General features: G+C 48.8%; 1 protein-coding gene across 1 annotated transcript; it reads left to right on the top strand.

The window, feature by feature from the left end:
• The first annotated feature begins 702 nt into the window (after positions 1–702).
• LOC117888452 (trypsin-3-like) lies at positions 703–25,023 on the top strand. The gene is made up of 7 exons (XM_034791871.1): positions 703–820; positions 6,236–6,361; positions 11,054–11,134; positions 19,849–20,011; positions 22,606–22,859; positions 24,014–24,150; positions 24,856–25,023. Exons 1-7 carry the CDS (start codon positions 703–705, stop codon positions 25,021–25,023), a joined length of 1,047 nt encoding a protein of 348 aa, XP_034647762.1.
• Positions 25,024–26,291: the final 1,268 nt, after the last annotated feature.

Raw genomic sequence — 26,291 nt, 5'->3', positions numbered from 1 at the left:
CCTCTTGCTCACAACGTAACTTTGCTTTATATCAGCAAAGTTTTGACTACTTTAGCCCAGGTCTCAGGCCTCTGATACATGGGCTTATGTTTCAGGCCCTTTTCTTACTACAGCGCACATCTGTAGTATTCCATATTCACATCCTTATCCAAGTCCTGTGGCGATCGGCGACGGGAGCGAGACAGCAATGACCAGAAGCTCCTAGTCACCGACCGGCATGCACGCAGTGGCTGTCAGAGGGCCATTTTTGCATTTGGAGAGAGGCAGGCCTTCAACTCGGCAGCCACAAACACGACAGAGCAGCTGTTTTTAGGGCCTGCTCCGCTCCCCTGCATGGGGCGTGGAGGGGAGGGTGTCACGAGCAGGACATGGGCAGTTTGACCTAGTGCTCAAAGCAGGAGTTGGGAAATCAGGCCAGCCTACAAACCGGGAGATCAGAGTCTGAGGTAGGCCCGAGGGCAAACCCAGAGTTGAACATTGGGAGGCAGGGTCTGGTTACCAGGAGATCAGAGATAGGAGCCAAACTTGAGAGCAGAACCATGGATCAATACCCAGAGTTAGGCTGGGTCAGGAGACCAGGAAGAGGACGAGGAAGAGGAAGAGGACAAGGAAGGCAAAGAGGACGAGGAAGGGGAAGTGGAAGAGGAAGAGGAAAGCAACACTCCAGAGCAGGGCGGAAGGGTCAGGGAGTCGCTTTCGGCAATGGAGAAGGTGCCGTTCCAAGGGCTAATTCCTGCTGAGTTCCCCTGCAGAGGACGGAGGCGGGAACAAAGGCCGGCTTGCTTCCGCAATTCCCCAGGATCCAACCTGCTTGTGCCAGGTATATGAGGGCAGAGGAAGTCGCCTGGCTGCCGACATGCGGAGCAACTCCCCAGCTACGGCAATCAAGTTGACTCACAGGGACAGCCCATTCCTCTGGCATATAAAGTGGACCATCCCGGAGGATCCTTAGTTTTGTCCAAGACACAATCACCAGAGCTTCTTCCGCTCCCGAGGGCCCCGCGCCAGGAGCTACACGTGAAGCAGGGCCAGTCCAGCCCCTGTTGTAGGGATGCCTGGCTGGAGGCATCAGGGCACTGGGGTGGAAAGGAGATAGCTATGGTTTGGGGAGCAACATAGGGTGATGGTTTGGGGCATCTTGCAGTTATTGGCTGCCAGTGGAATCACTCTGTTTTGGGGGTATTGATGGGATGGAATGGGGGCTCTGCTCTGTTATTGGGGGTGATTATGGGATATGAGGGTGTATTACCTTATTATCGGGGGTGGTTATCATATAATCATAGAAGATTAGGGTTGGAAGAGACTTCAGGAGGTCATCTAGTACAACCCCCTGCTCAAAGCCGGACCAACACCAACTAAATCATCCCAGCCAGAGTTTGTCAAGCTGGGCCTTAAAAACCTCTAAGGATGGAGATTTCACCACCTCCTTAGGTAACCCATTCCAGTGCTTCACCACCCTCCTACTGAAATAGTGTTTCTTAATATCCCCACTGCAACTTGAGACCATTGCTCCTTGTTCTGTCATCTGCCACCACTGAGAACAGCCTACCTCCATCCTCTTTGGAACCCCCCTTCAGGTAGTTGAAGGCTGCTATAAATTCCCCCCTCACTCTTTTCTCCTGCAGACTAAATAAACCCAGTTCCCTCAGCCTCTCCTCATAAGTCATGTGCCCCAGCCCCCTAATCATTTTCGTTGCCCTCTGCAGGACTCTCTCCAATTTGTCCATATCCTTTCTGTAGTGGAGGGACCAAAACTGGACACAATACTCCAAGTGTGGCCTCACCAGTGTTGAATAGAGGGGAATAATCACTTCCCTCGATTTGCTTCATCAGATTTCTTTTGGACCAATCCTCCAATTTGTCTAGGTCACTCTGGACCCTATCCCTACCCTCCAGCATATCTACCTCTCCCTCCAGCTTAGTGTCATCTGCGAACTTGCTGAGGGTGCAATCCATCCCATCATCCAGATCATTAATAAAGATGTTGAACACAACTGGCCCCAGGACCGACCCTTGGGGCACTCCGCTTGATACCGACTGCCAACTAGACATGGAGGTATTGATCACTACCCATTGAGCCCAATGATCTAGCCAACTTTCTATCCACCTTATAATCCATTCATCCAATCCATACTTTTTTAACTTGCTGGCAAGAATACTGTGGGCGACCGTATCAAAAGCTTTGGGGGGAAGGATAGCTCAGTGCTTTGAGCACTGGCCTGCTAAACCCAGGGTTGTGAGTTCAGTCCTTGAGGGGGCCACTTAGGGATCTGGGGCAAAATCAGTACTTGGTTCTGCTAGTGAAGCCAGGGGGCTGGACTCAATGACCTTTCAAGGTCCCTTCCAGTTCTAGGAGATGGGATATCTCCATTAATTTTTAAACTCAAGATAGATCACATCCACTGCTTTCCCCTCATCCACAGATCCCGTTATCTCATCATAGAAGGCAATCAGGTTGGTCAGGCATGACTTGCCCTTGGTGGATCCATTTTTACTGTTCCTGATCACTTTCCTCTCCTCCAAGTTCTTCAAAATGGATTCCTTGAGGACCTGCTCCATGATTTTGCCGGGGACTGAAGTGAGGCTGACTGGTCTGTAGTTCCCCGGGTTCTCTTTCTTCCCCTTTTTAAATATGGGCACTATATTTGCTTTTTTCTAATTGTCAGGGACCTCCCCCGATCACCACGAATTTTCAAAGATAATGGCCAATGGCTCTGCAATCACATCAGCCAACTCCCTCAGCACCCTCGGATGCATTAGATCTGGACCCATGGACTTGTGCATGTCCAGCTTTTCTAAAAAGTCTTTAACCTCTTCTTTCACCACGAGGGCTGCTCACCTCCTCCCCATACTGTGTTGCCCAGTGCAGCAGTCTGGGAGCTGACCTTGTCTGTGAAGACTGGGGCAAAAAAAGCATTGAGTACTTCAGCTTTTTCCACATCCTCTGTCACTAGGTTGCCTCCCCCATTCAGTAAGGGTCCCACACTTTCCCTAACCTTCATCTTGTTGCTAAAATACCTGTAGAAACCCTTCTTGTTACCCTTCACATCCCTTGCTAGCTGCAACTCCAATTGTGCCTCGGCCTTTCTGATTACACCTCTGCATGGTCTAGTAATATTTGTATACTCCTCCCTAGTCATCTGTCCAAATTACCACTTCTTGTAAGCTTCCTTTTTGTGGTTAAGCTTACCGAAGATTTCACTGTTAAGCCAAACTGGTCGCCTGCAATATTTGCTATTCTTTCTGCACTTCAGGATGGTTTGTTCCTCCAACCTCAATAAGGCTTCATTAAAATACAGCCAGCTCTCCGGGACTCCTTGCCCCCTCATATTAGCTTCCCAGGGGATCCTGCCCATCAGTTCCCTAAGGGAGTCAAAGTCTGCTTTTCTGAAGTCCAGGGTCTGTATTTTGCTACTCTCCGTTCTTCCTTTTGTCAGGATCCTGAACTCAGCCATCTCATGGTCACTGCTGCCACGGTTGCCACCCACTTCTACTTCCTTTACCAACTCTTCCCTGTTTGTGAGCAGCAGGTCAAGAGGAGCAGGGCCCCAGTCGGTTCCTCCAGCACTTGCACCAGGAAGTTGTCCCCAACACTGTCCAAAAACTTCCTGGATTGTCCGTGCACCGCTGTATTGCTCTCCCAGCAGATGTCAGGGTGATTGAAGTCCCCCATTAGAACCAGGGCCTGTGACCTGGAAATTTCAGTTAGTTGTCTGAAGAAAGCCTCATCTACCTCATCCTCCTGGTCCGCTGGTCTATAGCACACGCCCGCCATGACATCACCGTTGTTGCTCTCGCCTCTAAACTTAACCCAAAGATTCTCAACAGGCTTTTCCCCAGTTTCAAACTGGAGCTCTGAGCAATCATATCGCTCTCTTACATACAATGCAACTCCTTCACCTTTCCTCTCGTACCTGTTCTTCCTGAACAGTTTATACCCATCCATGACAGTGCTCCAGTCATGTGAACTGCCCCACCTGTTATTCCAATCATGTCATAGTTCCTTGATTGTGCCAGAATTGCCCTGCTTTCTCAGTATGAATCAGGAGGCTTCCCGTCTTGTACCCTCCTCCTTGTGTTTCCTCCCGGTATCCCACTCCCCCACTTATCTCTGGACTTAGGTCACCATCCCCCAGCGAACCTAGTTTATGGCATCCTAAGGGGCATTGCTCTGTTATTGGGGGGATTACGGGGTGGAATGGGGCACTCAGTGAAGATGGATGGCTTGTTGGTTTGGTTGCTCAGCTTGTACTTGGAAGACATGGCTTCAAATCTCTGGTCCGACGCTCCATCCCTGTAGGACCTTGGCCCAATCTCGTAGCCTCTCTGTGCCTCAGTTTCCCCATCTCTACAATGGGGATCATAGCCCTGCCCTGCCTCACCAAGGAATTGTGGAGATAAATGGGAACCCTCAGACTCAGAGGGAGACCGGATCATTGTGGGGAGAACCTGCCTCTTCGGCTGGTGGCCCTACCAGGTGGCTCTCTTGAGGAACGGCCATGTCACCTGTGGCAGAAGTCTGATAGACCCAAAGTGGGTGCTAACTGCTACACACTGCGGCAGATGAGGGATCAGTCAGTGCTGGGGTGGAGGGAGAGAGGGAGATGCATGGGAATAACCCATGTCCCCAGTCCTTATCTTCTCCCTCGGTGTCCCCCATCCATGCCCAGGTCTCCCTTGACTTCAGCCTGATGCTGTTGGTTCTCAACCGGGGGCAGGGTCCGCAGCCCCCTGATGGTTTCAGGGCATCCGCAGGGCCCCACAGCTGAAGCCCTGAGTCCTGGTGCCTCCTGTAGGGCTGAAGCCCGGAGCCAGAATGGAGGAGGGATGTGGGGAGCTCCGGGAAATACTCAATGAGAATTTAAGCCCTGGAATGAACTCCTGGCATTCCGCAGAAGGGGAGTACCAGAAAAATTGAAAGCAATTCAGGCTGCCTTTTTAGAGTTCAGTAATTACTGCAGGGCCTGAAGATAGATCTGTCCTTCCCCCCTAACTCTCTTTGTGTGTTAGGATGAAGCTGGTATCTTTGTTGTATTTGGAAAAACTAATTAAAACATATAAATAATACGTTAAAAATCACAATGTCTCGTGTCGGCATTTTTGCAACATTTCAATTTTACCAGTCCAGACTGTGACGCATGGTTAGAAAGAGTTAAACACCCTGCAAAATAAATAGCCCACAGAAGACATATGGGGAGATAACGTTTGTGTGTTTGTGTTTTGCTCCCCCAACTTTTCGATTCAGTGGAAATTTCGAAACTCTTTGACCCAGATTTACTCTGCAATTCTCAGTGCTCCCGCACGTTGGTTTAACTTGGCATGAGCGAGCTGCAGTAACCCAGGACAAGGCAAAAGTAAAAATAACCATGTTAAGTGGGTCCCAAAAGTAGGGTGAGCAGATAGCACGTGTGAAAAACTGGGACACTTTTTTTCATTGAAAGGGGTATGGTGGCATATATAAGACTAAACACCTAATATTGGGACAATCTCACACTACCCAAAAGCCAAGACCAAGGAGTTCACGAATTTTGGTGAAAACTGCAGTTTTGATAACACCAAAATATCCCACAAATTTGGGGCATGAGAACAAAGCATGATACCATAGAATCATAGAATATCAGGGTTGGAAGGGACCTCAGGAGGTCATCTAGTCTAACCCCCTGCTCAAAGCAGGACCAATCCCCAACTAAATCAATCAATGTACAGGAACTGGGCCTAAAAATAACCAATCAATCATAAAGTGCATGATTTCATGTAAAATGGACGGCGTATGTGTCAGAATAGGGTTAAACCTGTATATAAAATACCCAATACTTGTATTCTTTCGATTTGTGGCATGTCACATACCCACCCCTTACATGTGACTGACCAACTCTGTGTATGGCAAGAAAAACACAAGATCGGACAAGATTGGAGTCGAACTGAGTTCTTGAAGAATTCAATTGACGAGGTCTCAGAGGCTACTCCAGCTTCAAATCACAATGAAATATTATAAAATCACATAAAATACTGGATCTAAATGAAACAATTTGGTTTTTTGGCTTTTCCGTTCATCAAAATTTCTCTTTTCAGGAAAATGAATGAGGCCAGATGCCAGCTGGGGTCAATGGGCCGTAGCTCCATTGGTGCCAGTGGATCTGTGCCAGTTTACAGCAGTTGAGGGTCCTACACTAAGTTTTTTTCTCTTGCACCTTGTTCCCCGCTCATGATCTCCTCTTTTTCTGTCATTGCCCAGGGCGGTTCCCAGCCATCATGCAGTGTGCAGATCTCTATAGTGTCAGCCAGGCCAGGTGCCGGGACATTTACCAGGGCAGGATCACGGAGAACATGTTCTGCGCTGGCGTGCAACAGGGCGGCATAGGTACATGCCAGGTAAGGGGGCGTCCCGGAGAGCGGGGTAGGTGCTGGGTGTAGGAACTCACACAGCTCAATACTCTTTATCCCCTACAACCTGCAAACCCCTTCTCAGCCTGCTACTGAGGGGCCGTCGTCACTCAGCCCCTGGCCACAGCCAGCCATGGAAGAGCAGCCGATCTGCCCTCCGGCCACACCGAGCCCTAAGTGCTGGGCTTCATCCAGCTTCCGGGCCTGAGAGAGGTCCTGGAACAGTTTTTATAGTGTGGGGCTGAGAGCCATTGTACAAAATTGTAAACCCTGTAGCTGATGGAAACCCACTTCAAGCCAGGGGGTGATGCCGCACGCCCAGCACCTCTAGTTCTAGCACCTCTGGGCCTGATCCCCAGCTCAGATGTAGCAGGCTCGGACCACCTGAACTCATTTCTGCTCTTTAAACCCTTCCTCTGTGTGTGTGTGTCTGTGTGTGTGTGTCTGTGTGTTGCTGCCGCCCCCTGCTGGAGAGGATGAGCCCTGGTCTGTGTATGCGCACATGTGGGGCATGGCTGTGTTTTGCTGATGGCTCTCACTACAGGGCGATTCAGGAGGCCCACTGGTCTGCAATGGGCCGCTGCAGGGCGCGGTGTCCTGGGGGATGTCTGTCTGTGCCCTGCCGGGACAGCCCATTGTCTGCAAAGCTGCCCAGTGGGTGAGGACCACCATAAGGAGGAGGCTCGCCAGATCAGACTGAGAGCTCACAGCACGTCACGCCTGCCACAATTACCCACCAAAAGCACGCCCCAGCCACGCCTCTCCTCATCTCGCCGTGGCACCCAGGGGATGCTGAATGGGGTGGGGGGAGCTGGCCTGGGTGCGAATGGGATGGGGGAGCCATAGCCCAAAGCAGCCAATGGTTATGTGCCAGGCCTGACAAATTCCTGAGGTTGGGTTAGAAATGTGTGACTGGTTTAAAAGGCATGAATCAGTGTGAAGACTGTGAGATTGCGTTAAAAAAATCATGAGATTGGTTTAAAATGGGGAGATTGACTTAACAGTCGTGAATCAGTCTGAAATTCACAAGATTGGTTCAAAAATCGAGAGGTTGACTTTAAAAAACATGAGATTTGGATTAGGATTAGGATTAGGGGATAGAATCATGGGATCATCTTGAAAGCCACAAAACTGCTTTTGAAATCATGAGATTGCTTTCACAATCATGAAATCACCCCAACGATTGTGAGATGGGTTTAAAAATCATGAGATTGGATTAAAAATTATGAGACTGGTTTTAAAATGACATAAATAGTACGCATGTCTTTGATCTGGTCTCTTGCATTCGTACAGGTGGCATAAGCGGCTATAACTGCTCTGATGTCACGAAACCTGACGGATCTGGATTATTTAGTTGGGCTGCACAGCGTTCTTTCCTCCTTTCCCGTTTCTCCATTTCCTGTTGTCTTTGTTGGGTTTCATAACACTGCGATCCTTCCCACAAGGTCCTTCTCCATTTCAGTGGGTGGAGGGCTTGGGTTTCCCATAACTCCTCAGTGGTAGAGCAGGTGGACAAAGAGACAATTTCTCTCAACGGCTGTGAAGGCGGATGAAGGCTGCAGCAGGATGACAATCTCCAATCGCCTCGGTTTCCTGGCATCCTGCCAAGCACTGTGTGGACCCTGGCGTGCACAACATCTCCACGCAGGGGCACGGGAAGAGGCGGGGCCAGGGGGCCATGGCCCTCCCACTTTTTACTGGCCATAAGGGCAAACGACGGGGGGAGGAGGTGGAGAGGAGCGAGCAGGGGCGGGGTCTGGGGAAGAAGAGGTGATGTGAGGGCAGGGCCTCGGGGGGAAGCGACAGTTCGAGGGTAGTGCTCAGGGGAAAGGACAGCGTGACGGTGGGACCATGGCTCAGGTGCCAGCGCCCCCTTACTCCCCACTTCTGTCGCCCCGTCTCCACATTCAAAGAAATCATGCACAGGTGTCTTCCATACTCACATCAATGTCCAGATGCTGATTAAGGTCTCCTGGGGCCCTGGGCTGGAACAAGTCAGGGGGCCCCGGGTCCAGAAAGTTGTCCCCACCCCACTTCTTCTGCCTGGGGTTCCGCCCCTTCTGCCTATGGCCCCGCCCATGGTCCCACCCTCTTCTGCCCCTTTCCCTCTCCCCGCCCCTTTCTGCCCACAGCCCCGAACCTTTCCATCCCTCCCCCCACAACCCCGCCCCTTTCTGCCCACAGCCCTGCCCCATTCTGCCTCTTCCCCCAAAACCCCGCCCCTTTCTGCCCACAGCCCCGACCCATTCCACCCCTCCTCCCACAACCCCTCCCCTTTCTGCCCATAGCCCCGCCCATTCCACCCCTCCCCCCACAACCCTGCCCCTTTCTGCCCACAGCCCCGACCGATTCTGCCCCTCTCCCATCATCCCGCCCCTTTCTGCCCCCAGCCCTGACCCATTCCGCCCCTTCCCCCACATCCCCACCCCCACTCGCTCATTTCCGCCCCCACCCCCCAACTGCGGTCCCGAGACCAGAGAAGCTTTGTGCCCCGGGGCCCCAGCAAGGAGTGAGAGCTCCTCCAGCCTCGGGGCTGCAGTGGGGGAGGGTGTTTCTGGGGACCCCAAATTGGCCCGGGCCCCTGGGCATGGGCCTCATTGGCCTGTCCAGTAATCCGCCACTGTCCATGTCCAAGACTTGTGGTGATCGGTGAAGGGAGTGGGACAGTGATGACCGGAAGCAACTAGTCACGGGCAGCTGTCAGAGGGTCATTTTTGCATTGGGACAGAGGCAGACCTGCAACTCGGCAGCCGCAACGCAACTGAGCAGCTGTTTTTAGGGACCGCTCCGCTCCCCCGCATAGGGTGTGGGGAGAGAGGGGTGTTACAAGCAGGACATGGGTTGTCTAACCTAGGAGTTGGGAAATCAGGCCAGGCTACGAACTGGGAGGTCAGAGTACGAGGCAGGCCCGAGGGCAAACCCAGAGTCAAGCGTCGGGAGGCAGGGTCCGGTTACCAGGAAATCAGAGGTAGGAGCCAAACTTGAGAGCAGAACCAGGGATCAACACGCAGAGTCAGGCCGGGTCAGGGTACCAGGAAGAGGAAGAGGACGAGGAAGGCACAGACTCCAGAGCAGGGCGGAAGGGTCAGGGAGTCGCTTTCGGCAATGGAGAAGGTGCCGTTCCAAAGGCTAATTCCTGCCGGGTTCCCCTGCAGGGGATAGACGCGGAAGCAAAGGCCGGCTTCCTTCCGCAACTCCCCAGGATCCAACCTGCTTCTGCCAGGTGTACGTGTGGAGGGAGTTGCCTGGATGCCGACATGTGGGCAGCTCCCCAGATATGGCAATCACGTTGACTCACAGGGACAGCCCATTTCCCTGGGATAAAAAATGGCCCATCCCAGAGGATCCTTAGTTTTGACCAAGACACAACCACCAGAGCCTCTTCCGCTCCCCGCCAGGAACTACAGGTGAAGCAGGGCCGGTCTAGCCCCTGTTGTTGGGATGACTGGCTGGCGGTATCATGGCGCTGGGGTGGAAAGGAGATAACTCTGGTTTGGGGAGCGACATAGGGTGGTGTTTTGGGGCATCTTGAGATTATTGGGGTGATTATGGGCTGCCAGTGGGATCACTCTGTTTTGGGGGTATTGATGGGGTGGAATGGGGGCTCTGCTCTTTTATTGGGGGTGATTATGGAGTATGAGGTTGCACTGGTCTTTATTGGGGGTGATTATGGGGTACGAGGGGGCATTGCTCTGTTATTGGGGGTGATTATGGGGTACGAGGGGCATGGTTTTATTGAGATGATTATGGGGCACAAGGGGCATTGCTCTGTTTTGGGGGGTGATTATGGGCTATGAGGGGTGTTGCTCTGTTATTTGGGGTGCTTATGGGTTACGAGAGGACATTGCTCTTTATTGGGGGCGATTATGGGATACGAGGGGCATTGCTCTGGTATTGGAGATGATTATGGGGTGGAATGGGGCACTCAATGAAGATGGAGGGCTTGGCGGTTTGGCTGCTCAGCTTGTACTTGGAAGACGTGGCTTCTAATCTCTGACGCTCCATCCCTGTAGGACCTTGGCCCAATCACTTAGCCTCTCTGTGCCTCAGTTTTCCCATCTCTACAATGGGGGTCATAGCTCTGCCCTGCCTCACCAAGGAATTGTGGGGATAAATACGGTAAAGATTGGGAGGTGCTCGGATACTACCGTAATGGAGGCCCGATACTGCCTGAGATCTATTAATTTCTCTGTTATTATGCTGGTCATGGGGGTTTCTCCCTCTTCTGTTATTGGGGTGACATGTTAGAAGGGGAACGAGTGGCAGTGGGGTGGGCTCAGGCCAGCTCATGGAAATCTTTCTCATCTGGCTTGACTTTTAGTTTCTCTCCCCATCCCCGCCAACAGATCAGATCTTTTCATGGAACATGCCCCTGGGGGCGACTGGGACCAGGCGGAAGTGGAAGATGGAGCTGAGTTGGGGGACAGTGGGTCCCCATTGCCAATAGACGATCACAGTGTGTTTCCCCTCCCCATGTCGGGCAGTGCTATCATCTCCTGCTACAGGCAGGGCAGCCGAGTTGCAGAGAAACCGCTTGCTCATGGGAGCCTGTGGAAGAAGAGGGACCCCAGCCTGGCTTTCCTGAATCCTAAGTGTGCACCTTCCCCGCAAGGCATCTGTCCTCCTCAAGACGTGGCCAATGATTCCCTTTCAATCTCTTTCCCTGCAGTAAAGCCACCGACCGTATCCATCATCACAACCGCCATGGAGCTGCTGATCATCGCGATGCTGGTAGTCGGGGCAGCTGCAGGTAGGGAAAAGAGTCAAGCGAGAAGCCAAAGTTGGGTTGGGTGAGAAGGTTCTGCAGCTTCCCCACAGGCCCTTCCAGGAATGTCTCAGAGACGTTGCTTAAGACAGGTCCCTGCTCAGGAAGAGCAAAGTTCTCAGCAGTCCCATTATCGATTTCACAAGTTGCAAAAGGGAATTAATGCATTCAGGCCTCAGCTCTGATTATTCGTTATTGTTTGTAGAGCAGGAAGGGAGCCATGATTTCACAATCTGTTTGAGTCCTGAATCAGGACCGAAGGAAAGGGTGGTTGGTGAAGCACTGGAATGGGTTACCTAGGGAGGTGGTGGAATCTCCATTCTTAGATGTTTTTAAGGTCAGGCTTGACAAAGCCCTGGCTGGGATGATTTCGTTGGGGATTGGTCCTGCTTTGAGCAGGAGGTTGGACTAGATGACCTTCTGAGGTGTCTTCCAACCCGGATATCCTATGATTCTATGAATTTTGAAATTTCCCACAAAATGAAATGTTTGGGGGGGGGGAGGAAATACATCTGCTTCACTGAGATTTCAATGTCTTTGAGTTTAAAACATATATAAAATATATAACTTTTAGAGAGCATCTTTTTCTAATCCAATGTTAATTCTTTTAAGAAAAAAGAGAAAACAAAAAATTATTTAAAAAAAAAACAAATCAAAATGGCCCTTTCTGATAATGTCCAATGCTCTGTTCAGACTGCCTATCTCATGAAGCACCATGTACCTTTTGGTGAGGAGAAGTTAGTGCATCATGGGAGTCCCTGGCTGCGAGCATCATGGGAAATGTAGTTTGATTGTGGAGCCCAGCCCATAGAGGAGATCGCTTCATTTCGATCTTTTTTAAAAATGAATTTGCATCACAATCAACACATTTCTGTGGAAATTTTAAATTTTGACAAAATGCCATTTTCTGATGGAAAAATGTTTCATCCGAAAAAGTTTGATAGTTTTTATTGCTTGTATTGCGGTAAAGCCTAGAAACACCAGTCATTGACCAAGCTCCTGCTCTCCTGAGCAATTGTAAATTGTGATTTCCAGAGGTTTATAATTTAACCAAGTCTGGGGGAATTTTCATGAGAACCGCAAAAGGCACCTCCCTGACCCCAGGGCTATTCCTTTGCAAAATTTCAAGTCCCTGCTACCAAGGCACTAGAGCACTTCAAAAAGTGGTTGGAGAATTGTTTGAACATTGCAAAAATAACCTATTATTCCTGAACCTCATTCTTGGAAATGGCTGAACTGGGTCTTTCCAAAGCACGTTCAGAGAGCAAGTGTGGAAAATCTCAGCCTGAAGAGTTAAAGTTTGGCGAAGCTTTCAGCCACTGAAAACAGGGTTTGATCAAGGAAAGTGTTAGGTAACCTTGACTCTAGGTGTTATTACCAACATTACCTACAATAGTTTATAATCCCTGCCAGAGCAAGTTGGTTTTACATGTAAATTCTGCCTCCCCAAATATTCAGCTCAAGGAAAGTGTGAAAATCATTATTGTAGAATACCAGCTAGCCTGCGACTGTCCAATCCAAAAAATAAATTATTTCCACTTCTCCCCACAAAAAAAAAATCGACTTTTCAGAAAAAAAAAATAAATGTGCAACATTTTGATCTGGAAAAGCTGACACAATGCTTCATGGGAGTTGTAGTATGGGGGCTTGAGGCCCCATCCTCCTCCAATGGCCAAATTCTGTGGTGAGACTACAACTCCCATGGTATGGTGAGGGGAGTTGATGGCATTATGGGAGTCCCTAGTTGTGATGCTTCATGGGAAATGTAGTCCCACTGTGGAGCATGGCCTATAAAGGAATATGGGGCACCCAAACTGCAATACCGCAGAAGGGTGCCAACAGTATTTCCAAATAAAACTATTTTGGGTTTGGGATGTTTCTATCCATCCCTGTTGATGATGCCCCAGCCAGCTAGTCTGCAGAAATAGGACCCAAGACCTCCATGTGTAAAACCATGAGTCTTTCCTCTCTGAATAAAAGGATCAAACTCCATGCACCTGCAGATTCATGAGGGCAGTTGGGCAGGAACTGGAATCTTGTGTAATACAGTCTGTGATTTCAAATTTTATTTTCATTCCAAAATTGAATCACCCCGGCGAGTTTTGAAATTTCCAGCAAGTTGAAATATTCCCAGAAAGAAATCTTTATTTCTCATCAGTGGAAATGTTTCATTTTGATACCATCAGGGTGGTTCGTTCCCATTTTTAATTTGTAAAGCATTAAAATACATTCAATAAGATTGTAAAATATCGAAACAGAGAGTCATTTTGAAATGAAAATTGAAACATTCCACTCCGATCATCTCAATTTCTTTCCAAACAAAATGTTGTTGAAATCGACACGTTCCCTGTGAAATGTTTCCATTTCGACAAAATGTCATTTTCAGAAGGAAAACTGTTTCGTTGGAAATTTTCCAACCAGCTGTACCCCTGAGCTTATACCTGTGGTGTAGCTATTAGAGGATTGGGCCAAAAGAAACCTGATGAGGTTCAACAAGGACAAGTGCAGAGTCCTGCACTTAGGATGGAAGAATCCCATTCACTGTTACAGACTAGGGACCAAGTGGCTAGGCAGCAGTTCTGCAGAAAAGGACCTAGGGGTTACGGTGGACGAGAAGCTGGATATGAGTCAACAGTGTGCCCTTGTTGCCAAGAAGGCTAACGGCATTTTGGGCTGTATAAGTAGGGGCATTGCCAGCAGATCGAGGGACGTGATCGTTTCCCTCTATTCGACATTGGTGAGGCTTCACCTGGAGTACTGTGTCCAGTTTTGGGCCCCACACTACAAGAAGGATGTGGAAAAATTGGAAAGAGTCCAGCGGAGGGCAACAAAAATGATTAGGGGGCTGGAGCACATGAGTTATGAGGAGAGGCTGAGGGAACTGGGATTGTTTAGTCTGCAGAAGAGAAGAATGAGGGGGGATTTGATAGCTGCTTTCAACTACCTGAAAGGGGGTTCCAAAGAGGATGGATCTAGACTGTTCTCAGTGGTACCAGATGACAGAACAAGGAGTAATGGTCTCAAGTTGTAGTGGAGGAGGTTTAGATTGGATATTAGGGAAAACTTTTTCATTAGGAGGGTGGTGAAGCACTGGAATGGGTTACCTAGGGAGGTGGTGGAATCTCCTTCCTTAGAGGTTTTTAAGGTTAGGCTTGACAAAGCCCTGGCTGGGGTGATTTAGTTGGGATTAGATCCTGCTTTGAGCAGGGGGTTGGACTAGATGACCTCCTGAGGTCCGTTCCAACCCTGATATTCTATGATTCTATGATAGAAACCCTGTGGTAGTGTGACGAGCACTAGATATGCCAAATGCCTTGGGGAAAATTGATTGATAACATCTCTGATAATACAACCCTTGGGATAATATTGCTGCTGGATGTTGAAGGGAAATGGGCCATGGAGGATGAATCTGAACTGAAAAGAGTTGGCCGATGTTTATCAGCTACAGTATTTACTCCTGGGGGAATTCTGCACCAAAAACAAATTTAAAATTCTCCACACGATATTTTAAAATTCTGCATATTTTATTTGTCAAAATAACACAATATAATCACATCAGTTTCAATTATTTTGGTAATTTATTTCAAAATACCTATCAGCAAGTATGTCTGTAACAAAACGGAAAACGAAAAAGATTCAGGACATGTTTTTTTGTCAAATAGATTCCTTCCGAGGCATATAAATACAGATCTTTGAGTATTTCATTTAAACTACAATGCAGAACCATATTTTCTGCCCCCCCATAGAATACCAGGGTTGGAAGGGACCTCAGGAGTTCATCTAGTCCAACCCCCTGCTCAGAGCAGGACCAACCCCCAGTTCACTAAATGGCCCTCTCAAGGATTGAACTCACAAGCCTGGGTTCAGTAGGCCAATGCTCAAACCACTGAGCTATCCCCTCCCTCACATAGAAAGAGAGAGAGACCTGGCCTGAACCAGACAGAGCAGAGACTTGAACCTGGGTTTCCCACATCCCAGGTACATACCCTAACCACTGGGCTACTCTGGGGTGCAGTGCAAAGGCTTGGGGGAGTCAGGGGTAACAGAGGAACTTACGGAGAGGGAAGGAGCCTGCAAATGAAACTGTATGGTTTCTGGGTGTGGGTGAGAGAAATATGGAACAGCTTTTTGGGGGGGACAAGGACGGATTGTTAGGGAGCCACCCCCAGACAGACCCTGATTGACCCCTAGCCTCTCCCATTCATTCAGGCACATCTGACCCTGTCCCCATGTGTCCCTCTACCCCCACTCAGACACCCACGCCCCTATCCCCAGGTGGCCCTGCATCCCACTCAGCCACCCCGATATGTCCCTGACCCCCCCCCCCCATGTCCATGTGTCCCTATGCCCCCATCTGTCCCCCTCAGCAGCCCCCTCCCCCTTCCCCATGTGTCCCTGAACCTCCTTCCTCCTGTCCCCATGTGTCCCTGTGCCCCCACTCAGACACCCCTCTTCCCCCATGTGGCCCTGCACCTCCAATCCCATTCAGCCCTGCCCCAGACTGTCCTCCCCCAATAGCCCTTATGAACTCCAGCCTGTGACCCCTCCCCGCAGCAGCCCGATGTGTCCACCCAGTCTTTCCCCCCATATCTCCTCTCTCCTGAAATGCTCCCTCCGGTGCTGTGAAGAAAACAACCTCTTCCCTTCCCTGTCGCAGCTGGGGCTTGCTCAGGAGTAGCTGCTCTGCTCTAGCGCCACAGCGGCTCTTGGTGGGCAAAAGGCAGAACTGCAGCAACTTGCTGGCAGAAATATTTTCTGCAGAAAAAAATTAGGTGCAGCACATGAATTCTGCTCGCGCCCAGTGACGGGGATTCCCCCATGAGTAAATATTCTGCTTTTCTGTGCAAAAATTTGCAAGATGGGCTAATGGCAAAGCCTGCAGCTGGGGATCTGTAGCATTAGCATCCGGATTCTTCACAAATGCAGACTACAAACGCACACCGCTTGAGAAGGAAAGTCTGGGACATTTTTCTTGGTCTTGAAGCGTCTCCCACTGTGTCTATAGATCATTCATGATCAAAATAACCCATTTAAAAGCTGCGTGCCATCTCAAATCCCAGCTCTCACTTTTCAGAATTATGATGCCACCACTGAATTGGCTTCAGGAAGTCAAATAATTGTGGGATGATGATGCTTTGTCCAAGATCTGAAATGAGATCCATCAAGACCAGGCTCCTGAAACCAGCTGCAAGGTTTGACCTCCATATCAATCTACTCAGATGGTGTGTCGTCTCGCATGTGGGACATATGAGCAGATGCAACCGCAGAGGAAGAGATACTGGAGTCAATGATACATGTTCTACATCCTGGATGGGAAATGCATTTCATGCCTAAACACTATGCTGTAGAATCCTGCAGTGGTGGATAATGTTCTCTTCAAAGGGAAGTGTGTTAAGCTTCCATTTATCTTCAGGGGGAAAAAACAGGATCTTAAAGTTTATTCATTAAGGACACATAGGCATGGGAAAATCCCCTGGGAAGAAAATCTAAGGGAAGAAGGAGTTCAGGAGAGCTGGCAGTTTCTCAAGGAGACAATATTGAAGACACAACTGCAAATTATCTGGATGAGAAGGAATGATAGGAAGAATAGGAAGAGGCCAATAGGGCTCCATCAGGAGCAATTTAAGGACCTGAAAATCAAAAAGTGGAAATCTGGACAAATTTATAAGGAGGAGGACAAAAGAATAGCCACAAGCATGAAGGGACAAAATCAGAAGCTCTAAGGCTAGGTCCACACTACCCGCCTGATTCGGCGGGTAGAGATCGATCCTCTGGGATCAATTTATCGCGTCTCATCTGGACATGATAAATCGATCCCAGAAGCGCTCCCCCGTCGACTGCAGAACTCCTGCTCGCCAAGAGGAGGAAGCGCTGTCGACGGGGGAGCTTGCCTGCGCCGCGTGGACCCGCAGTAAGTAAACTTAGTTCGATCTAGGAAACGTCGACTTCAGCTACGCTATTCTCATAGCTGAAGTTGTGTTTCCTAGATCGATCCCCCGCCCCAGTGTGGACCAAGCCTAAGGCACAAAATGAGTTAGCAAGGGATATAAAAAGCAATAAGAAGAGGTTCTTTAGATACATTAGGAGCAGGAGAAAGACCAAGGAAAGTGGAGGCCCTCTATTTGGCAGGGAAAGAGAGCTAATAACAGATGACATCAAGAAGGATGAGCTGTTTAATGCCTATTTTGCTTCAGTCTTCACTAAAACGGTTAATGGTGTCCAGATAGTCAACACAATTAATATTAACAACCGGGGGAAGGAACTCAAGCCAAAACAAGAAAAGAACGGGTTAAAGAATTTTTAGCTAAGTTAGATGTATTCAAGTCAGCAGGGCCTGATGAAATTCGTCCTGGGGTCCTTAAGGAACGAACTGAAGCAATCTCAGAACCATTATCAATGATCTTTGAGAACTTCTGGAAGACAGGTGAGGTCCCAGGAGACTGGAGAAGGGCAAACATAATTCCTCTTTTTAAAAAGAGAAACAAAGAGGACCCGGGGAATTACAGGCCAGGTAGCCTAACTTCAATGCCTGGAAAGATACTGCAACCAATTACTAATCTATTTGTACACTCCTGGAGGACAAAAGGGCTATAGAAATAGCCAGCATGGATTTGTCAAGAACAAATTGTGCCAAGGCAGCCTATTTTCCTTCTTTGACAGGGTTACTGGCCTAGTAGATGAGGGGAAGCAGTGGATGAGCTATATCTTGATTTTAGAAAGGTTTTTGACACAGTCCCCCATGACATTCTCATAAGCAAACTAGGAAAAGGTGGTCTAGATGAAATTACTAGAAGGTGGGTGCGCAACTGGCTGAAAGACCATACTCAAAGAGTAGTTATCAATGCTTCACTGCCAAAGTGGGTGGGTGTATCTAGCCATGTCCTACAGGGCTCAGTCCTGGGTCCGGTACTGTTCAATATTTTCATTAATGACTTGGATCATGGAGTGGAGAGTACGCTGATAAAATGTGTGGCTGACACCAAGCTGGGTGGGGCTGCAAGCACTTTGGAGGACAGGATTAGATTTCAAAATGACCTCAACAAATTAGAGAATTGGTCTGAACTCATCAAGATGAAATTCTGTAAAGACAACTGCAAAGTACTTCACTTCAGAAGGAAAAATCAAATGTGCAACTACAAAATGGGGAATAACTGGCTAGGTGGCAGCACTGCTGAAAAGGATCTGGGGATGATAATGGATCCCAAATGGAATATGAGCCAACACTGTGATGCAGATCTGAACAAGGCTAATATCATTCTGGGGTGCATTAACAGGAGTGTCATATGAAAGAAACAGGAGGTAATTGTCCCGCTCTACTCAGCACGGTGAGACCTCGGCTGCAGAATTGTGTCCAGTTGGAAACAGTCCAGAGGAGACCAGCAAAAATGATCAGAGGTTTAGAAAACCTGCCTTGTGAGGAAAGGTTAAAACAACGAGGCATGTTTAGTCTTGAGAAAAGACGACTGACAGGGAACCTGAGAACAGTCTTCACACACATTCAGGGCTGTTATAAAGAGGCCGGTAATCAATTGTTCCCCATGTCCGCTGAAGATAGGACACGAAGCAATGGGTTAATCTGCAGCAAGGCAGATTTAGGGTAGATATTAGGGAAAACTTTCTAACTCTCGGGATAGTTAAATTCTGGCATCGGCTTCCAAGGCAGCTTGTGGGAGCCCCGTCATTGAAGGTTTTTAGGACCAGGTTGGACAAACACCTGTCAGGGATGGTCTAGATTTTTGGGGGGTCCTGCCTCAGAACAGGGGGCTGGACTTGACGACCTCCTGAGGTCCCTTCCAGCCCCATATATCAATGACGCTATGATTTTGTCAAAAGCAAAAAGTTCTTCTGATCAACCTGAAATGGATTCCCCCCCCCAAAAAATTTTTCATGGGAAATTTGCAAGGGGTGTGTGTGGGGGGGAATGTTTCCGCTCCGTAACAGAACACGGGGGGAAAAATTGAAATTGTGAACAGGTTCCATAGAACCTGCAACATAGAAAACCTGCATCCTTCCTGGTTCCAGCCCTGATCCCTGTTAGAAGAGATGAACGTAAGATCATAGGGCTGGAAGGGGCCTCCTGGGGCATCATGTTCAGTCCCTGCTACCATGGGCAACTCAGTCATAGAAACGTATTGAGCTCCATCTTCAAACTAATGAGGTTTTTTGCCCACCTGCTCCTGTTCCACAACTTCTCTCCTCCGATGGTTAGTAACCTTCTTAGTCTCAGCCTAGATTTATCCACAGCCACATTATTTGTTCTTGTGCCAACGCTGGTGTCTAACTCTTCTCACTCACCAGTATTTCCCCCCCCCCTCGCATTTAGAGAGAACAATCAGATCCACTCTCGGACTTCCTTTTAGGTTAAACCAGCCAAGCTCTTTCTGTTTCCCCTTGTAAAATCTGCCCTTCATTCCCCTGATCACCCTAGCCCCCTTCTCTACATGAGTTCCAGTTGGAATTCCTCTTTCTGGAACACAGGTGACAGAAACTCGAGGTTTTCCCAGTGGCATTAATGCCTCCCTATCCCTACTGGAAATACCTCACCTGGTACAACCTCAGACCGCCTTCTGCTTTTGCATGGCCACGTGGGAGCAGCAGCTCATGGTCATCCTGCCACCGGCCAATCCGAACAGACGTAACTAATGCTTGCCCCTCCCCCTGCCTTGCTTCCAGCTGATGTTTGCCACTCTCCATTGCAGCCTCGGACACAGAGGGAAACCGGGTCGTTGGGGGGAGAAACTGCCTCTTTGGTTCGCGGCCCTACCAGGTGGCTCTCCTGAGGAATGGCCGCATCTACTGTGGCGGGAGCCTGATAGCCCCGAAGTGGGTGCTAACTGCTGCGCACTGCGGCAAACGGATCAGGTAAGTCAGTGCGAGGGTGGAGGGAGAGAGGGAGATGCATGGGAATAACCCACGTCCCCAGTCCTTATCTTCTCCCTTGGTGTCCCCCATCTATGCCCAGGTCTCCCTCCGCACCCCCGAATTCCCAGCCCCATCCTCCTCCATTTTTTCCAGCCCTCAAATCATTTTTGTGGTTCTTCTCTGCACCCGCTGTGGTTTTCCAGCATCCTTGTACAGATGTGCCTCGGCATGGCAGTATTGGCCTCCCCAGGGGTGTATGCAGAGGGAAACTCACCTCCGGGCGCGCCAGCATCAGCCCCTTTAGCATCCCACAGGCAGTTCATGTGCAGGTGCTCTAGGAGCTGATGGAATGGAGCAGAGCTCCAAGAAATATTTTCCCTTGACTCCAACCTGCTGCCCCCTGCTGGGTTTAGCGCATCAGTGGGGCCCTACGGCTGAAGTCCTGAGTCCTGGCACCTCCTGTAGGGCTGAAGCCCCAAGTCCCCCTGCTCAGCCGGAGCCAGAATGGAGGAGGGATGTGGGGAGCTCCAGGAACTACTCGAAGAGAATTTAAGCCCTGAAACGAACACCTGGCATTCCGCAGAAGGGAAGTGCCAGAAAAATTGGAACCAATTCAGGTTGCCTTTTTAGAGCTCTGTCATTACTGCAAATCCTGCAGATCGATGTGTCCTTCCCTGCCCCTCCTTTTGTCCTAACTCTCTTTGTCTGTTAGGATGAAGCTGGTATCTTTGTTGTATTGGGAAAAACTAATTAAAACGTATACATAATACCTTAAAAATCACGTCTCATGTCGACATTTTTCAAAAGTTTCGATTTCTCCATGCAAGACTTTTTCTTTCAAACTGCCCTGTTAGTTGATTTTCAGAAACGTTACGCGATGGCTGGGCTGAACTTTTCTCCCTCAACTTTTCGATTCGGTGGAAATTTCGAAACTCTTTGACCCAGGTTTACTCTTTGCAATTCTCAGTGCGCCGCATGTTGGTTGAACTTGGCATGAGCGAGCCGCAGTAACCCGGGACAAGGCAAAAGTAAAAATAACCGTGTTAAGTGGGCCCCAAAAGTAGGGTGAGCAGATAGCACATGTGAAATACTGGAATACTTTTTTTCATTGAGTGGAGTATGGTGGCATATATAAACTAAACCCTAATATTGGGACAATCCTGATATTGGGATGTCTGGTTCCCCTACCCAAAAGCCAAGGACAAGGAATTCATGAATGTTGGTGAAAACTGCAGCTTTCATAACACCAAACTATCCCACAAATTTGGGGCAATTTCACCAGTATTCATCCAGTGTGTAAAACAAGGTACAAGAAGCAATAGTGTGAGCAACAATGGCTCAGAATGTGTGGAAGGTGGCTATGCAGACAGAGAGAAAATTAACAAAATATGCTGTGTACATGTGGCATGAGAACAAAGCATGATATGTACAGGAATTGGGCTTGAAAATAACTGGACCAACCATAAAGTGCATGATTTCATGTAAAATGGACGGTGTATGTGTCAGAATAGGGTTAAACTTGTTTATAAAGTAACCAATACTTTGTGTCATGTTCCATACCTACCCCTTACATGTGACTCTGACCAATTTTGAGCAGTCTAAGAGTATGCCAAGTAAAACACGAGAAAGGACGAGATTGGAGTTGAACTGAGTTCTTGAAGAATTAAGTTGACGAGGTCTCAGAGGCTACTCCAGCTTCAAAAATCCATTATTGGCCTGTCAGGGTTTCTTCCCCACTCTGAACTTTGGGGTACAGATGTGGGGACCCGCATGAAATTGTTTATGTTTATATTCCACCAGCTTAGGTTAAAAACTTCCCCAAGGCACAATTTCCTTGCCCTGGGATGGTATCGCTGCCACCACCAAGTGAGTTAGACAGGAAAAGGACCACTTGGAGTTCCTGTTTCCCCCAAAATATCCCCCCAAGCCCCTTCACCCCCTTTCCTGGGGAGGCTGGAGAATAATATACCAACCAAATAGGTAACCAAGGTGAGCACAGACCAGACTCTTGGGTTTTTAGGACACTAAAAACCCAATTAGATTCTTAAAATCAGAACTTTATTATAAAGAAAAAAGTAAAAGAAGCACCTCTGTAAAATCAGAATGGAAGGTAATTTTACAGGGTAATAAGCTTTAAGATTTAAAATACAGAGGATTCCCCTCTAGGCAAAACTTTAAAGTTACAAAAAAACAGGAATAAACCTCCCTCTTAGCATGGGAAAATTCACAAGCTAAAACAAAAGATAATCTAACGCATTTCCTTGCTATTACTTACTATTTCTGTAATATTAGATGTATCATTTCAGTAGGAGCTGGATTACTTGCTTGGTCTCTCTCTTTGTCTCTGAGAGAACAACACCAAGAGCACAAAGCAAAAACCTTCCCCCACAGATTTGAAAGTATCTTCTCCCCTTATTGGTCCTTTTGGTCTGGTGCCAACCGGTTATTTGAGCTTCTTAACCTTTACAGGTACAGGAGGAATTTTATGCTACCCTTAGTTGTATGTTCATGAGAAGGCCCAACTGTAGTTGCTTATCTGCTATGGCCTTTGAATAGCCGCCCATTGATCTCTTCCTTTGTCCTCTCTCATGCAGCAACGTGCAGGTGCATCTGGGGGATTATAATCTCCGGGCGAAGGAAGGCACAGAACAGATACGAAGAATCCGCAACTTCTTCGTGCACCCAGGGTATAACCTTCGTCCTCGTGACAACGACTTCATGCTTCTGGAGTTGGATAAGCCCGCTCAATTCAACAACTACGTGAACACAATCAACCTGCCTACCCGTTGTCCCTCTCCTGGAACACGATGCAGTGTGTCGGGATGGGGCACCGTCAAGTCCCCCCAAAGTATGGGATGCTGGGTGTAGAGGGTAGGGATTGAGCTTGGACTCAGCTTTGGGAGGGGGTGGAAGCTCTTTAAGGAGACCTCGTTAACAGGCTGACAAGGGTCTTTGGCTTCCCTGGGGGAAATTTTTCAACCAAAACAATTTATAATGAAAAACGCAGCTGCGACAACACCAAAGTGTCCCACAAATTAAGAGAGTTTTCATTCATTTCAGAAAAAAATATTCCGAAAAAAAGTGAAAACTTTGCATTTTGAAAACACTGGGACACAATGGCTTGATTTTTGTTCTATTTGAAATGTTTCCTTTTGAAATTTCCTTTCCTTTTGTTTTCAAAACAAGTTTAAAACGTTACAGACGTGCTTCAAATCACAATGAAATATGATAAGATCACATAAAATACTGGATCTAAATGAAACAATTTGTTTGACCTGAAATGAGGGCTTTTTTCTGGGTTTTCTGCTCCTCAAAAATTTTCTTTTTTGGAATATAAATGCGGCCAGCTCCCAGCTGGGGTCAATCAGCCATAGCTCCATTGGAGTCAATGGGGCCAGATTCCAGCTGGGGTCAATCGGCCGTAGCGCCATTGGAGTCAATGGGGCCAGATCCCAGCTGGGGTCAATCGGCCGTAGCTCCATTGGAGTCAATGGGGCCAGATTCCAGCTGGGGTCAATGAGCCGTAGCTCCATTGGAGTCAATGGGGCCAGATCCCAGCTGGGGTCAACGGGCCGTAGCTCCATTGGAGTCAATGGGGCCAGATCCCAGCTGGGGTCAATGGGCCGTCGCTCCATTGGAGTCAATGAGGCCAGATCCCAGCTGGGGTCAATGGGCCGTAGCTCCATTGGAGTCAATGAGGCCAGATCCCAGCTGGGGTCAATGGGCCGTAGCTCCATTGGAGTCAATGGGGCCAGATCCCAGCTGGGGTCAATGGGCCGTAGCTCCATTGGAGTCAATGAGGCCAGATCCCAGCTGGGGTCAATGGGCCGTAGCTCCATTGGAGTCAATGGGGCCAGATCCCAGCTGGGGTCAATGGGCCGTAGCTCCATTGGAGTCAGTGGATCTGTGCCAGTTTACAGCAGTTGAGGGTCTTACACCAAGTTTTCTTGTCTTGCACCTTGTTCCCCGCTCATGATCTCTTCTTCTTCTGTCATTGCCCAGGGCGGTTCCCAGCCATCATGCAGTGTGCAGATGTCTATAGCGTCAGCCAGGACAGCTGCCAGGAAAGTTACCGGGGCAGGATCACAGAGAACATGCTCTGTGCTGGCGTGGAACAGGGCGGCATAGGTACATGCCAGGTAAGGGGCATCCCGGAGAGTGGGGTAGGTGCTGGGTGTAGGAACTCACACAGCTCAATACTCTTTATCCCCACAACCTCCTAACCCTTCTCAGCCTGCTACTGAGGGGCTGTCGTCACTCAGCCCCTGGCCACAGCCAGCCATGGAAGAGCAGCCGATCTGCCCTCTGGCCACACCGAGCCCTAAGTGCTGGGCTTCACCCAGCTTCCGGGCCTGACAAAGGAGCTGAAACAGTTTCTATAGTGGGGGGCTGAGGGCCATTGTACAAAACTGTAAACCCTGTACATGATGGAAACCACTTCAAGCCAGGGAGTGATGCCGCACGCCCAGCACCTCTAGTTCTAGCACCTCTGGGCCTGATCCCCAGCTCAGGTGTAGGAAGTCCGGACCACCTGAACCCATCTCTGCTCTTTAAAACCTTCCTATGGGTGATGTGTGTGTGTGTGTGTGTTTATGTGTGTGTGTGTGTCCCTGATGCCCCCTGTTGGAGGGGATGAACCCTGTATGTGTGTGTGTGTGTGTTGTGTGTTTATGGGTGTGTCCCTGTTGCCCCATGCTGGAGGTGATGAGCCCTGCTGTGTGCACGTGAGTGTGTGTGTGTGTGTCGCTAACGCCCCCTGCTGGAGAGGATGAGCCCTGCTCTGTGTGTGCACATGTGGGGCATGGCTGTGTTTGCCGATTGCTCCGTATTGTCTCTCACTGCAGGGTGATTCAGGAGGCCCACTGGTCTGCAACGGGCAGCTGCAGGGCGTGGTGTCCTGGGGGAAGTTTGTCTGTGCCCTGCCGGGACAGCCCGGTGTCTACGCCAAAGTCTGCAAAGCTGCCCAGTGGGTGAGGAGCACCATAAGGAGGAGGCTCGCCAGATCAGACTGAGAGATCACAGCACGTCACGCCTGCCACAATTACCCACCAAACGCACGCCCCAGACACGCCTCTCCTCATCTCGCCACGGCACCCAGGGGGTGCTGAATGGGGTGGGGGGAGCTGGCCTGGGTGCGAATGGGATGGGGGAGCCGTAAGCAGCCAATGGTTATGAGCCAGGCCTGACAAATTCCTGATGTTGGGTTAGAAATGTGTGACTGGTTTAAAAGGCATGAATCAGTGTGAAGACTGTGAGATTGCTGTAACAAAGCCCGATGCCAACTCTGTCCACATATCTATTCAAGTGACATCATCATAGGACCTAATCACATCAGCCATACCATCAGGGGCTCGTTCACCTGCACATCTACCAATGTGATATATGCCATCATGTGCCAGCAATGCCCCTCTGCCATGTACATTGGCCAAACCGGACAGTCTCTATGCAAAAGAATTAATGGACACAAATCTGACATCAGGAATCATAATACTCAAAAACCAGTGGGAGAACACTTTAACCTGTCTGGTCATTCAATGTCAGACCTGCGGGTGGCTATCTTACAACAGAAAAACTTCAAAAACAGACTCCAACGAGAGACTGCTGAGCTGGAATTGATATGCAAACTAGATACAATCAACTCAGGATTGAATAAGGACTGGGAATGGCTGAGCCATTACAAACATTGAATCTATCGCCCCTTGTAAGTATTCTCACACTTCTTATCAAACTGTCTGTACTGGGCTATCTTGATTATCACTTCAAAAGTTTTTTTTCTCTTACTTAATTGGCCTCTCAGAGTTGGTAAGACAACTCCCACCTGTTTATGCTCTCTGTATGTGTGTATATATATCTCCTCAATATTTATTCCACTCTATATGCATCCGAAGAAGTGGGCTGTAGTCCACGAAAGCTCATGCTCTAATAAATGTGTTAGTCTCTAAGGTGCCACAAGTACTCCTGTTCTTTTTGTGGATACAGACTAACACAGCTGCTGCTCTGAAACCTTTACAAATCATGAGATTGGTTTAAACTGGAGAGATTGGTTTAGCAGTCATGAATCAAAATTCATGAAATTCACAGGATTGCTTCAAAAATTGAGAGGTTGACTTTAAAAATCATGAGATTTGGTTTATAATGATGGGATCAGCTTGAAAGCCACAAGACTGCTTTGGAAACCATGAGATCGCTTTCACAATCGTGAAATCAACCCAACGATTGTGAGATGGGTTTAAAAATCATGAGATTGGATTAAAAATAATGAGACGGGTTTTAAAATGCC

Source organism: Trachemys scripta, chromosome 16, assembly GCF_013100865.1.
Source record: "Trachemys scripta elegans isolate TJP31775 chromosome 16, CAS_Tse_1.0, whole genome shotgun sequence".
NCBI lineage: Eukaryota > Metazoa > Chordata > Testudines > Emydidae > Trachemys > Trachemys scripta.
This window is presented reverse-complemented; position numbering and strand designations above follow the sequence as displayed.